This window comes from Ochotona princeps, chromosome 2 (genome assembly GCF_030435755.1).
Source record: "Ochotona princeps isolate mOchPri1 chromosome 2, mOchPri1.hap1, whole genome shotgun sequence".
NCBI classification, from domain to species: Eukaryota; Metazoa; Chordata; class Mammalia; order Lagomorpha; family Ochotonidae; genus Ochotona; species Ochotona princeps.
In genome coordinates this window covers 165,746,667-165,761,205 of record NC_080833.1, presented here as the reverse complement: position 1 = coordinate 165,761,205, position 14,539 = coordinate 165,746,667, and the positions used below count along the sequence as shown (strand labels likewise).

Genomic DNA, 14,539 nt, shown 5'->3' with positions numbered 1-14,539 from the left:
TTACCAATCCACACATTAGCCAGCCATTGGAGCTACTTTGCCCAGCTTGGCTGACCCCCAGGTCTGGACCACATGTTCACTAGCAGGAGCTATGACCCACCAGGGGAGTTTCCTGAGTTCCACCACATGATCCACCCCCAGACCCAGTTCTCATACATGCCATTGGGTTTTAGGCCAGTGCCTGGCATAGTCTGGCCTTTCATTTGGCCTTGTATGAGCTGGTGAGCATTGCAGCCCAGCCCAGCCCAAACCCTATTCAGATGCACGTTCGGGTGCTGCTGCCTTGACCAGTCCAGACTGTTGTGGGTTCCTTTACCTGTGATTGATGGCAGGATCCTTGGTCACACTTAGCTTAGTCCATCACCACCCCAACTCTTGAGCTAACCAGTGGGGCTAGAATTTCCACAGGGTTTGGCCCACACATCCCCCACAGAATCTATCCCCGTATATGGTTCTCTCGAGTGCTAGTTAATGTCATGGCCCTGCCTAATGTTACCCGTCTCCTGATTCATCATCCTGTCAGGTAATAAGATATATTTCTGCTAGACCAGCCCCGAGTCTTAGGTTTTGAATGGACTGGTGTTCGGTGGTCAGCATTATTCATCGATCATAAGTTCTTCCAAGGAAAACTTGTTCTGTCGTTGGGAATCTTTAGGATTGATTCACATCCCAGCAGCACAGTGGGTTCAATGTGCAGCTACCTAAGCAGTGATTCAAAGAACCAAAACCCCAGAGCTCGCAGAGCCTGCCGCCAAATGGCATGCTGGCCGTCAGGGCACAGCTCACCATGTGCACGCGGTGGCTGGAGTCAAGGATCCGAGCATGGAGATGCCCCGGCCTGGTACCACCAACCCCCCAGCAGCCAGCAGCGAGGGTGCTTATTAAACGTCTTGAGAATAAAATGAATATATGGTGCCTCCCCCTCCCATGATCCTTAGGACATGGTAAACACACAGGAAATGTTAACTAGTCCAATAACGTATATGCAGGGTTTCCTACATTCTTTGAGAACAGAACTGTGTAGAATTTGGCTTCAGTATTTCACGTGAGGAGGCGCAGGCTGAGCTCAGGTTGTGGAAGATGATTTCGTAGGAATGGAAAGCAAGACGCAGAGAGAATTCATTTGATCGACCCATCACACAGTACGGCTCCTAAAGTCCCTCTCCCAGTTTCCTCACTCGGTATTCAAAAATGGCGCCTCCCGCTCCAGTCAGGGGGCGGCTCCTGGGGCAGGCGGGAGCCAGCGGAACTTTCCTCCCCGGGCTCCTGTTTCCTGCGACTCTGCTCACAGCGCTACACCCCTCGGCAGACGGCCCCGTGTCCCGCACCCACGCTGGCCTCGCCCCGGCGGGACGGGCTCCGGAGCGTGTGGTCACTCACCTCCCTGAAACCACGAACGCACAAGCTCGGCGACCGAGGCCCTGCACCCGAGCACCGCGCCCTCAGCGGCGCCGCCCACTCCGCCCCTGCCGCCCACGCTTCCCCGGCCCCGCCCCGCCGCAGGCCCCGCCCACGCTTCCCCGGCCCCGCCCCGCCGCAGGCCCCGCCCCGCCGCAGCGACGCCGGGCCGCTCGGCTGCGCGCGCCGCCGCCTGTGGCCTCCCGCCGCCCCGCCTCAGGCACCCCGAGCCGTTGGAGGGACCCGGGGCGAGGGGAGAGCTTCCCCGACCGCCCGCCTGCCACAGCGGGTGCGTGAGGAGGCCGGCGGAGGCCCTCGAGAGCCTGCCTTGCACGCCCCGGGGAGTTGCAAGTGGGAAGGCGGCCGAGTTAGGGCGAGGGGCGCCGAGCGAACGAGCTCGGGTCCGGCTGGAGCCAGGGCGCAGGACTCGGACCTCTGCTGCCCAGCCAGGGCCGGCACCTCCAGGGCCAGACCGCGCCGGAGAAGACATGGCCTCCCCGTTCCTGCCCTCTGGAGCCACCACGGGCGACAGCGGGGGAGAGCTGAGCTCCGGGGACGACTCCTGCGGGGCCGAGTCCCCCCACAGCCCCGAGAGCGAGGCGTCCCGCAGCCTGGCGGAGCTCTTCGAGAAGGCGGCGGCGCATCTCCAAAGCCTGGTGCAGGTGGCCAGCCGCGAGCAGCTCCTGTACCTGTACGCTAGGTACAAGCAGGTGAGGGAGCAGAGGCGGGGAGGGAGGTGGGAGAGCCGAGGGGCCTCCAGACACGCAGTTGTCGGTGTGATTGCTGGGGATGGAGAAGATGGGTCCGCGATCGTGGCTGCTTCGCCCAATTCTGTCTTGTCTTACTCAGTGACTTTGCGCTTCACTAACGTCTCTGAATTACTGCAAAGTGAGGAAGATGAAAATAAAACTGATCAGTCATTCACTCTTGCCGGAGGACTATAGCGAAATAAATATACGAATGTTTATACAACATTTGAGATCCCAGAGAATAATGTACTAAATAAGCTGATCCAATACAAAATAAAGTGTTGCTGTTTTTATTAGTATGATTTGATTAAATCCTAAATATCTCCAACTCATATTTTGGCTGAAAGCGTTTCGGTTACATAATCATGAAGATTGTAGAGCTAGTAAAGGCGCATGAAATGATCTCTTTTTACCAAAAAGGCAACCTCTGCCCAAAGAAGGCAGGCACATTGCCTCAGGGCTGCCAGGCCATCTGTCAGAGCTGGGCATACCTTCTGGTGCCAAGGCTGGGAAGCTCACCTGGACAGAATGGAGTTGTGGGAGTTACTCATACAAGACCTGTGTGTCCTCGAGTCATTGGGTAGGTGCTGCAGGGAACACAGTTCCTTCATCGGAACCTCCAAATAATTGTTCCACATAAGCAGATGCATAAGTTGCCTAGGGAGATTCGAAGAAGACACGTGTTCTTGGGAGCCTTGAGGAGTCTTAGATTGCTACAAGTGAAACCCTGCTGACGAGACAGGTGCTAATGTTGTGCCGGATTTTGAAATCCCCAGAAAATCATCAAGTCTGAGGTCGGTGCTAAGGTATAAAGGTGGTTTATTCAGGTTAGCCTAGGTCTCCCAGCCACCTCCGCCAGCCCAGCAGGGATGGAGTGGGAGGGCAGCTGAGGCTGCTGCAGGATCCGCAGGGAGGGCAAAAGGAGAGAGAACCCCCAGGTTGAACAGCACAGGGTTCTTACACGTTTTAGGCTATTATACAGTCGTGATTTAGCAGGCTTCTATTGGTGGGTTTGAAGCAAGCAACTTTCAAGAAGTACAAATTGCTGAGCCATAGGGCGGTGGATCTTGTCAAACACCAGGTACCTCCTTCCTGAGGAGTGGTCTGCCTACGTGACCTGCTAACGTATGGTGTCACGTAGACTATCAGCCCCCAGCCAAGCAATTAAGGCAGAATCACAAAAGCAGAAAACATCTAGGTTTTCAAACTAACATGAACAGAACAGAACCCAGAATTCCTAAAGCAGTGAGTGGCTCCGGAAGGTGGGGGGAAGGCAGCCGCCTGATTTTAGCCATCAGTTTGATTTTTAGCAAACTTCAAGTGTGGAAGAGCTTTGGGAGGGAGTGGGAAGGCCCTGGACACGTGGACGGGTGCCGGGTTCAGGACAGCGTTTTAGACGGTCTTTTAACCGAGGGATGAGGCCTTCCACAGGAGGTTGTGTCCTGGAGTAGAAAAGAGGACCAGTGCCCTAAGGGAACACAGGGTAGGGGCTTCTGAGTGCCTAAGGGAGCTCACTTCTGGCGGTGAATTCCAGACTGGATAGTGAATTCTGCACTTTTGTGAATTTCACTTATGCATATTCACAATGAAAATTATCATTTAACTACAAATATTGCCTGAGGATTAAAAGTAAGTATTAAGCAGAGAAAGAGGAGATTATTGTAGAATTAATGTTATTGTTAAAAGCCCCTGAGGTTCTGTCGCGGCTTTAGGCCTCTAAATTTGTATTGATGAGTTTCATAGTGTGACATTTTCAAAAACGGTGCTTTTTTTCCTGGAATTTGAGATAAAATTTTAATAATGTACAATAATCAGTGTTAAAAAAAAACTTATGAATTCTGATATGCTGAACTTTGAGACTTGCTAATTTCATGGCTTAAAAATCTTGTTATAAATGATAATAAAGATTGTATAAGTGATATCTGTAATTTGTCTCCTGTGCATTTAGTCTGATTTAGGACTGCAGTGACTTGTTACTCATTTTTCTACACGATAGTGTTAGATAGCACTCACGTGTTTAACTGGAGCAGCTTGTATTTAATGGTCAATCTGAATTTGTGCTTTTGCAGTGGCTGTTAATGTTTTGTTAATTTTGTGTAAGTGACAGTATTTTAAACTATTTTCTAACCTATTATTAAATATACTCAATACACTTGGAATAGTTTCTCAGACTTTTTTTTGGGAAGTAAGTTCTTGATTTTTTTTCCTCCTTCATTTAGGTCAAAGTTGGAAATTGCAATACTCCTAAACCAGGCTTCTTTGATTTTGAAGGAAAACAAAAATGGTAAGAAATCCTCAAACTCTTTCATGAGGCTTTTGGAGATGACTTAGATGTGTATTTTCTGATTGCTTTTTAAAAAGAGTTATTTACTTACTGGAAAGGCGGAGTGTCCACGATAGAGACTGGCAGGGCAGGGCAGAGGGAGAGACCCTCATGTGTAGTTTGCTTGCTAAAAGCCTGCAAAGCCAGGGCTTGGCCAGGCAGAGTCAGGAGAGGGCATGGCCCCAAGTGCTTGGGCCGTCTTCACCACCCTCGCAGCATTTGTAGGAAGCTCATTCGGAAGCGGAGGGAGCTGAAATGAAAACCATCAGTGGCTTAACACGCTGTGCAACGAAGTCAGGCCTGAACTAGGTTTTTAGGATTTAGAAAGTAGTGAGCAGATTAAGGAATTATTTCCCTGTTAATCTCTCTGCAGAAGATTGCCATCAGCAGGCAGTTGGGAGAGGGGATTAAAGTAATCTGATTTTGGTTAAGTCTTCAAAGGAGTCTTGCACCTTGATGTTGGTATATGAACAGTTCATACAGACACCCATTTCTTCCCTGTGAATGTGTAAGAGGTATAACCCGGAAAGCTGTGGCTTGAGAGTCTCCTCTCCTACCACGTGACCTGTGCTGGGTGCCCACTTTCCCTTCAGAATAAAGCAGGCAGGTAGTAAAGGAGGGACGCAGGATAAACCCCAGGTTCTGTTTTCCTCCCCTGTCTTTGTCTCTCAGCACTCTCCTGTTGTTTGTGCCCCTCACAAAGCACTTAGGAAGTGTTTCTATTAAACTAACCTCTTGGAAAGAAAGCGAGCAAAACCCAAAAGCAGGTACAAAATCCACTCCTCCAAATTCATAGGAAAGATTGTACTCTTCCAATTTTTAAGAAGTTATTCAGAAGTCCTCACTTATAACATGTAAGACCTTATTTCCTCTTACCTCTTCTGAATGAAAGAAATCGCATACAATAAGGAACCTTAATTATAAAAGAGAAGGAACGTCAGATCTGGAATTGAAAGAAATACACGCAGGCAGGTATTTGGCGCAGCAAAGATGTGCTTGGGATGTCTACATTTCATATTGGAGTGGTGACCCAGTACCTGCAGGGAGGCCCAGGCTAAGGTTACTGGCTTCCACCTGGCCCAGCCCTGGCTAGTTTGAATATTTGAGGATTGAATCAGTGGATGGATGATTTCTCTTTCTGTCTCTCTACTTTTATAAAAACAAAATAGGAAGCAACGTTGTAACCCAGAGGGTGAAGCTGCCCCCTGCAGTGCCCACACCTCCCATGGGAAGGGAGAAAAGGAGAAACCAATGGATACCCTACCAAGTCAGTCTTTCTGGTGATGGGACACACTGACATAATATGGCCTCAGTGTCATGCATTTAGATAATGTTTATTTGGAAATCAGAGTTAAAGGGAGAGAGAATGCTTCTATCTGCTGATTCACATTTCACATGACTGCAAAGGACGGGGCTGCGTCCACTGGAGCCAGGAGCCAAGAGCTGTTTGCAGGTCTTCCGTGTGGGTGCAGGGGCCCACATACTTGGACCCTTTTCTGTTGCTTTTTCCTAAGCCATTTGCAAGGAGCTGGGACAGAAACAAAGCAGCAGATTCACAAGCTGGCACCAATATGGAATGCCAGTGTCCTGCCACACTACAATGCCAGACGCATTCTGTATTGATTGTACTGAAATACTTAATATTCTAACCATGATTAAATGTTTTTGGTGGGAATATATGTAGGTGAGGAAACAGAGAAATCCAAATTCATGGATATTGTATAAAGCAATTGATTTAGACTAAAAAAGTCAACATGGAAGGCAGAAGACCAGAAACCTACAACACTCAGTGCTGTGTGTGAATCTTGTTTAGCTCCTGGTCTAGAAGAAAGTCACAAAAGAGATTATTGGGATGATAGGGCAATTCGGAATATCTAGTCTGTATGTCATAGTATGGGTGGTAAATCTGAGCTTTCAGTAGCCAGTGTGTGTCGGGCTAGGGTATAAGGATTTATACAAGTAACCCAAGAAATTCCCTAAGAATACATTTACAAGACCTCAGAAATACATTATATGCATTACAGGAGGAGAAAGTTAGTGGAAAAAACTGTTGCTAAGTTCTCTTTTACAGTGGATCAGGGAAGTAGAGAAACCCTGGTTGGAAACAAGATAGCAAGGAAGACAGAAGGTGCCAGTCCTTGCGTCCTGGCAGTCCTGGTAGCCTAGCAGTTCTGGGCTCAGGATGGGCCACGATGCTTGGTGTCTTTATATCTGTCCTGTAATTCCTGTTTTTGACATTCCTCACTAAGGCCTCCTGATGGAGGGCTAGTTCTTATCCCAGAGATAACAGCCAGGGGGGAGGGTGGAAGTTGGAAGGTCTCCCAAGGACTGTTTATTACGTGAGGATTTGTTTCTATACTACCCAGTTGCCCCAAATGTAGTTAGTTTATAACTTTGGAATTATCTGTATTAGTAGACTGTACCATGTCAGCAAGGGTGAAAATGGGGTTTTGAGGAATGAAAAAGTTTACAATCTTATCGATAAAGTCTGTAGTCTTCCAAAACTCAGCTAGCAGTCTATTTGGGTTATTAACGTTTCACAGGGGAAGGTGATGAGGAAGAGAACTCTTGAGAAGGCCCCTTGGGTAGGGTGGGAGAGTCTGTTTGTGCAGACTGAAGGTCAGAATAAAAAGAGAGGCTTCTCCCCTCTGCATTGTGTGTTGTCACAACATCCCAGACCTTGAAATGTGTATGTATTTTTTAATAATAAAAAATATTTTGTTGGTATTATTTGTAGTTAATGACGGATCATTTTGGATATTCTGTACTGTAGGGAAGCATGGAAAGCACTTGGTGATTCAAGCCCCAGTCAAGCCATGCAGGAATATATTGCTGTAGTTAAAAAATTAGATCCAGGTTGGAATCCTCAGGTAAGATCTGATCATTGTTAATAACACTTCCCCCAAACCTACCATCTTTCTCTCAAATACATGTTGAAAAGGCAACCAAGGCTTAAGTGACAGGCTGCAAGTTGTAGTGTCTCAAAAGATGATGAAGTAATTTCAATAGCTAAGAACACTATACTTTAAATAGTAACATAAAAGTGTGCTATATTTCAATATTTTAAATTGCTTTCAGTATTTTCAGTTTTTAATAATTTATTTCTGGAATTGTGAAGAGTTTGTTTTGAGATCATTGTAATCTTGGGAAGAGAAAGGTTTTGCGTTTTTTATAAGCACCTTCAATGAAAGTACAAATTGTTGCTATGCAGGGATAAAAGGTAAATAAGGCATGATTTCTGCTATTATAAACATGAATTGTGATCGAGAAGATAAAATGCATCAAAATACAGTGTAACTGTGACAGTAGTGATGCAGGTACAGGGAGTTATGGTGTAACGCTGACAGTAGTGATGCAGGTACAGGGAGTTATGGTGTAATGCTGACAGTGGTGATGCAGGTACAGGGAGTTACGGTGTAACACTGACAGTAGTGATGCAGGTACAGGGAGTTACGGTGTAACGCTGACAGTAGTGATGCAGGTACAGGGAGTTACGGTGTAACGCTGACAGTAGTGATGCAGGTACAGGGAGTTATGGTGTAATGCTGACAGTGGTGATGCAGGTACAGGGAGTTACGGTGTAACACTGACAGTAGTGATGCAGGTACAGGGAGTTACGGTGTAACGCTGACAGTAGTGATGCAGGTACAGGGAGTTATGGTGTAATGCTGACAGTGGTGATGCAGGTACAGGGAGTTACGGTGTAACACTGACAGTAGTGATGCAGGTACAGGGAGTTACGGTGTAACGCTGACAGTGATGCAGGTACAGGGAGTTACGGTGTAACACTGACAGTGATGCAGGTACAGGGAGTTACGGTGTAACACTGACAGTGATGCAGGTACAGGGAGTTATGGTGTAACACTGACAGTAGTGATGCAGGTACAGGGAGTTACGGTGTAACACTGACAGTGATGCAGGTACAGGGAGTTACGGTGTAACACTGACAGTGATGCAGGTACAGGGAGTTACGGCGTAACACTGACAGTGATGCAGGTACAGGGAGTTATGGTGTAACACTGACAGTAGTGATGCAGGTACAGGGAGTTACGGTGTAACGCTGACAGTGATGCAGGTACAGGGAGTTACGGTGTAACACTGACAGTGATGCAGGTACAGGGAGTTACGGTGCAACGCTGACAGTGATGCAGGTGCAGGGAGTTACGGTGTAACACTGACAGTGGTGATGCAGGTACAGGGAGTTACGGTGTAACACTGACAGTGATGCAGGTACAGGGAGTTACGGTGTAACACTGACAGTGGTGATGCAGGTACAGGGAGTTACGGTGTAACACTGACAGTGGTGATGCAGGTACAGGGAGTTACGGTGCAACACTGACAGTGGTGATGCAGGTGTAGGGAGTTACGGTGTAACTGACAGTCGTGATGCATCATGTCTATTCGAGAAATTTTTGGGATTTGGAAGCATTGTGTCTTGCTCACTTAAATATAGCCTGTTCTTAAGCTTTTGTTGAAACATCTAGAAAGAACTAACAAAGGGTGTGCTAGTTTATTTAACAATCTTCTGTAAAATATGCCTAGCCAGTGTGTCAATGCAATAGAGCCTCCATGACACCATGTTAAAAATGCAAATCAGATTTTTTTCCATCAAAGTGTTAGGCCGTTTTCATTTATTACTTTCATCTGAGATGCTGGTTGATAAAATATATGCAGTAGTAAAGTCTTGATGAAATGAAGATTTCTTGACTGAATACCTCAGTGTCAAACATCAGCACTAAATATATTCTCAGTTAATGACTGATTCACTCCCCCATGTTGTATATGTTTTGTTAAATTCACTAAGCTTCATATATATGTATATATATATATACATGCTCTCATGTTTGTTTTACCAACTTCTTGGCCTTAAACATTGTGTGAGTCTTACACATTTGACTCTAAAATGGCAAAATAATGGTAGGTGTAGAAGGCCAGATTTCACTTACAATGTGTGTGGTCAGCAGGTCAACATTTTGAAGTAAAATATTTTTTACACAGTAGCTCTCTTTTTTTCAAACCAAATTTTAAAATCAGAACTTTTCTCACAGGTAAAGTATACTTCAGGGCTCAACTTTCATGCCAATTTAAGCTGTAAATTATTGATTCATACTTGGCTGTTTCTAAGGCTTTACCTATGAAGATATTCGGGTTTATAAATCCTATAAATGATGGAATGTGTGATTTCTTATGTTAAATAATATCTTAATTAATTATGATTTCTACAAATGCATGTAGTTTCCATGTGGTTAGGTGCTTCTTCTCTGTGCAGTTCAAACCATGCTTTTTAGTCATATCTCAGCTGTTGTACACACATTGGAGTAAAGAACTAAAGGCACTTTCATTTTTTAAAGAGTTATTTTAAAATAATGCATTGTTTAATACATAAATATTATAATACATTCTGAAACAGTTTTAGCATTGAAGTCAAGTTAGGAGGTGGGCTTTAATGTTTCACTTCATTTTGATGTTTAAGTGCTCTGAGTCCATCCACTTGGACTTGCAGCTTTGTTTTTGCTTTGCCCTTGAACTGGCAAAGGGCAGCTCATAGCCGCACTCCTTAAGAGCTGTAAAGCATTCTGTTCATCACCTTTCAGGTTGAATAACTTTCTTGTGATAGTTGTTTCTAAAACAGTGGAATATGAGCAATACCCATTCGAACTGTGTTCGCTGATGTATGTTGTCTTCTAAAATATTCACAATCTTGGGCCAGCGTGGTGGCCTAGTGGCTGAAGTCCTCGCCTTAAACGCCCTGGGATCCCATATGGGCGCCGGTTCTAATCCCGGCAGCTCCACTTCCCATCCAGCTCCCTGCTTGTGGTCGGGGGAAAGCAGTCAAGGATGGCCCAAAGCCTTGGGACCCTGCACCCACGTGGGAGACCTGGAGGAGGTTCCAGGTTCCCGGCTTCGGATCGGCGCAGCACCGGCCCATTGCGGCTCACTTGGGGAGTGAAACATCGGACGGAAGATCTTCCTCTCTGTCTCTCCTCTCTGTATATCTGACTTTGTAATAAAAAAAAAAATCTTAAAAAAAAATTCATGGGCCCGGCGGCGTGGCCTAGCGGCTAAAGTCCTCGCCTTGAATGCCCCGGGATCCCATATGGGCGCCGGTTCTAATCCCGGCAGCTCCACTTCCCATCCAGCTCCCTGCTTGTGGCCTGGGAAAGCAGTTGAGGACGGCCCAATGCATTGGGACCCTGCACCCGCGTGGGAGACCTGGAAGAGGTTCCTGGTTCCCGGCATCAGATTGGCGCGCACCAGACCCATTGCGGCTCACTTGGGGAGTGAAACATCGGATGGAAGATCTTCCCCTCTGTCTCTCCTCCTTTCTGTATATCCGGCTTTCCAATAATAATAAAAATCTTTAAAAAAAAAAATTCACAATCTTAGAAATTACTATTGTTTGCATTTTTAAATGAGGAATTTCAAGCACTGAGAGGTTTAGTAGCTTGTGTAAAATTATCTAGCAATATTGGAAAGTATATAATGTAAGCTTACCGATGTGTGTGAATATTAGAAGTTCAAAGAAAACTACTTACTATTTTTGTCATAATTACATGGTGCCTTAAAGTATAAAATGAGGAATACCACCTTTCAACTCTGTTTTCTGTTATGGTCTTTCTTATCCCGAGAATGTATTGTCTCGTGAGAATTGCCCAACTGATTGTCTAATGTGAGAATATTTCAAGAAGTTCATAAATGTGTGAAAAAGAGTAAGCATGAATTTCCGAATTTTTTGCACCAGATAAACTCATCTATTAACTCAATTTTCCATAAGATTTTGACTTTACGGATGTAAAGTAATCAAAGCAGTTGTTTTATTTATTTGCTATTTTGCGTAGGAAGGTAAATTTTTATCTTACTAGGATTTTTCACAAGATTCAAGAATAAGAGTGAATATTTGGTGTCGTGGGTTAGGTCATTACTTGGGTGCCTGGGGTGGAGTATCGGGTCTGCTTCTCTCCTACTCTGATGAACCCGGGAGGCAGCAGGTCGGCTCGCCGAAAGTCCCCGAGGCCCACGTGGTAGGCCTGGCTTGGGTTCCTGGCACTCAGTTTTGGTCTGGCCACGTCCCAGCTGCTGTGAACACTGGGGTATCTTTGTCTCTCCCTCTTTTCCATCCTTCTAGCTTGCAACTAAAAACAAAAGAAGTTTCAAGAGCTTTACAGAGAATTTCGTATAGCTTTGTCCATGTTTACCAGTTGTTGTTTTTACTGTATTGCTCTGTTTGCACTCATGTACAGTTTGTTTCTGAGCCTGTTTGAGGTAAGTTGTGTGTATCGTATCCCTTTTCCGGAAAATACATTAGTGTTTTATTTCCTAAATAAGAACTTTCTATTACATAACTGTACTATGTTATCAAAATCCATAGCTCATATACCAAATTTATTATTTGTCTTAATAATGTCCTTCTTAGTTATTTCCTAAAATTCTGATCCATGATCATGCATTAAATTTTGTTGTAATGTTTTTAGTTTCACAATCTTTTTGATATTTTTGAAGAATGCAGGCCAGTTATTTTGAAGAATGTACCTCATATTAAATTTGTCTGTTGTCTCTTTGATTCAAATTATACAATTTTTTATTTGGAATACCACAGAATCGCGTATTTGTTAATGCCTTGTAGCAGAAAGTGTGTGATAGTGTTACCCCCGGTATTGATGTTGACCTTATCACTTTGTTAAGGTGATGGCTACCAGATATCTCTGCTGTGGGGTTCCCACTTTCTCTGTGATTAAGGAGTAACTTGTGGGGAGACACTGTGACTGTGTGAATGCCCTGTTCTCCAGTTCATCATTTACTGTGTGTTTATCATTCAGCATTCTACTCTAAGAATGGGCTATTGATTTATTTGCCCATTGTGAGGACTTATGAAAGAGAGTTCTACCCTAGCTGCAAAGTAATCAGCTTTTTGTTGTTTCTAGATATGCAGAAAGCACAGCGCCTGAGTCAGAGCCGAAGGACTTTATGATTGGCTGCGTGCGCGCTTACGCGGTTTGCATCAACTTGCCCGCAGTCTCGTGGGGGTGGCACACTGGGGTTGGATTCCTGCATGGAGTGAGTTGTGTTATAGGGATGGAACAGCTGAGCTATTTTACAGCATATGGAAGCAGGCCTGCTGTTCAGCAGAGGTTGGAGAGATGTTCCCTTATTCATGAAGAGCATTTGCTATGTACACACAATTCTAAGAAATAGCCCAACTAAAGAGTGATTGGGTTGGTCTACTGAACAAGAAAGAGTATGGACATTGAAGCCCGTGGTGATTTACTTTTCCAGTGCGTATTTATTTATATCTGTAGACATGTGGATTTTATTACTCAATGTAGATACAATCCTTTAACATTATCTGCTTGGCTACTGAGCATGCCCAGCATAGTACCTGTGTCCTTTGGCTGAGTCCCATCATTCTTTAAGCATTTGCTTATGTTCTGGCATAAGATGTTCCGAGCGCTATTTCTTGTGGCTCCTAGTGCTTTGTGGGTTAAGCAAACAGAGGTTATTCTCTTACAGCTGTGGAGGCTGGAAGTCTGAAAACAGTTGTTAGAGAGCCATGCCCCCTTTGAAGCTTGTAGGAAAGCTGCCTTGCTTTTTCCGTTGTTGGCTCTTCCCAGGTTGTGGGAGCCTGCCTCTAGTCTAGCTCTGTGTGCCTCCTTTCCCGTGGCTGTGTATCTCCTTCTCCTTTCTGTTTTGAAGACACCAGTCCTTGGGCTTTAGAGCCTACCCCACTCTGCTATAACATCCTCTTAGTTCATCGTGGCTGAGGTCTTATGCACGGGTGTCTGAGGTTAGGACATGCATGTGTCTTTTGTAGGGTCACAATTCAGGACACCTTCCAGGCCCACTGGTGCTTCCTTCCCCAGCCCTGGAGTCAGCCTTTTCCCTTGAGTTCATTTTAGGGGAGAATAGTATTTAGGAACCAAGGACCAGATGCTGGGTGTGCTCATTGCTGCCAGGGAGTCATTCATTGCTTGCAGGCCCTCTCAGCAGACACCAGGTGTACACATGTAAGTGTAGGTAGTAGACACTACCTAAGTAACCCATATGTCATGTGTACATATACGTATTTACATAGCTTTCACCCATCGATCCTATATCAACATGTATATTTCTATCTCATGTATTAAACGTCATAGTGTGCCAGGAGGTGGTTTCACACTGTGGAGAGAGAGCAGTGGAGAACTTCACCCAGAAGGAAACGTTATAGCCTTAAGATGCACAAGGCGGGCTCATTGCAGAGGTTACAGTGATTGTGGATTTGAAGGAAGTGAAAGAATGACCATTTACGGCGAAAGATGTTCTGTGTAATGTAGAGCAGAGATGGGGAACTCGCAGCCTACAAGCCATTGAAGGTCCAGGAACCATTTGGTCTGCCTCTGCCATGCAACCATAGGCAGCCCTGAACATTCAGTATACTATAGCAGGTTAATTTTTAAGCTGATGATTTTGGAGCTGTCAATGGTGTTAGAAATATTCAGATGCCTCTGCAGAGGAATGGTTCCCGACACCTGCTGTGGAGCAAACAGCTAGTGCAGGGCTCTTCCAGGGCAGGGTCCTGCCTCATGTGCTCTAGCAACTGTAGGGAAAACTGAATTATACATGGGGATGAGGGGGAGAGAAAGAAAAATGAAGTGTAGAATTAAGCACAGGGTATTTATTTTCTAGGGATCATAGCTTTTACGCTGAATAAGAAAGGAAATATATTTTTTTAAAGATTTATTTATTTTTGTTGCAAAGTCAGAGATAGATAGATAGATAGAGGAGGAGAGACAGAGAGAAATATCTTCAGTCCAATGATTCACTCTCCAAGTGACCTCAAAAGCCAGAGCTGTGCTGATCTGAAGCCAGGAGCCAGGAGCTTCCTCTAGGTCTCCCACATGGATGCAGGGTCCCAAGGCTTTGGGCTGTCCTCAACTGCTTTCCCAGGCCACAAGCAGGGAGCTGGATGGGAAGCGGGGCCCCTGGGATTAGAACTGGTGCCCATATGGGATCTCAGCACGTTCAAGGCTAGGACTTTAGCTTCTAGGCCACCACGCCAGGCCCAGGAAATATTTTCTGACTTGAAACTTCTAAC

At 45.5% G+C, this 14,539-nt stretch overlaps 1 protein-coding gene and 1 long non-coding RNA gene across 6 annotated transcripts in view; one reads left to right on the top strand and one right to left on the bottom strand.

Moving 5' to 3' along the window:
* The window catches only part of LOC131479640 (uncharacterized), a 63,155-nt gene extending 61,735 nt beyond the window's left edge, over positions 1 to 1,420 (bottom strand). For both annotated transcript variants that reach the window (XR_009245019.1, XR_009245020.1), the window contains exon 1: positions 1,381 to 1,420. This is a non-coding gene — a long non-coding RNA (uncharacterized LOC131479640). The remainder of the gene's footprint in view (positions 1 to 1,380) is intronic.
* Positions 1,421 to 1,721: 301 nt separating this feature from the next.
* ACBD6 (acyl-CoA binding domain containing 6) overlaps positions 1,722 to 14,539 on the top strand; it is a 188,839-nt gene continuing 176,021 nt past the window's right edge. For all 4 annotated transcript variants that reach the window (XR_009244954.1, XM_058660737.1, XM_004598636.3 and 1 more), the window contains exons 1-3: positions 1,722 to 2,108; positions 4,367 to 4,431; positions 7,244 to 7,340. Coding sequence is in view for 3 of the 4 variants with exons in the window: in XM_058660737.1 (XP_058516720.1) it covers positions 1,887 to 2,108; positions 4,367 to 4,431; positions 7,244 to 7,340 (384 nt within the window). In the remaining variant the exon portion in view is untranslated. The remainder of the gene's footprint in view (positions 2,109 to 4,366; positions 4,432 to 7,243; positions 7,341 to 14,539) is intronic.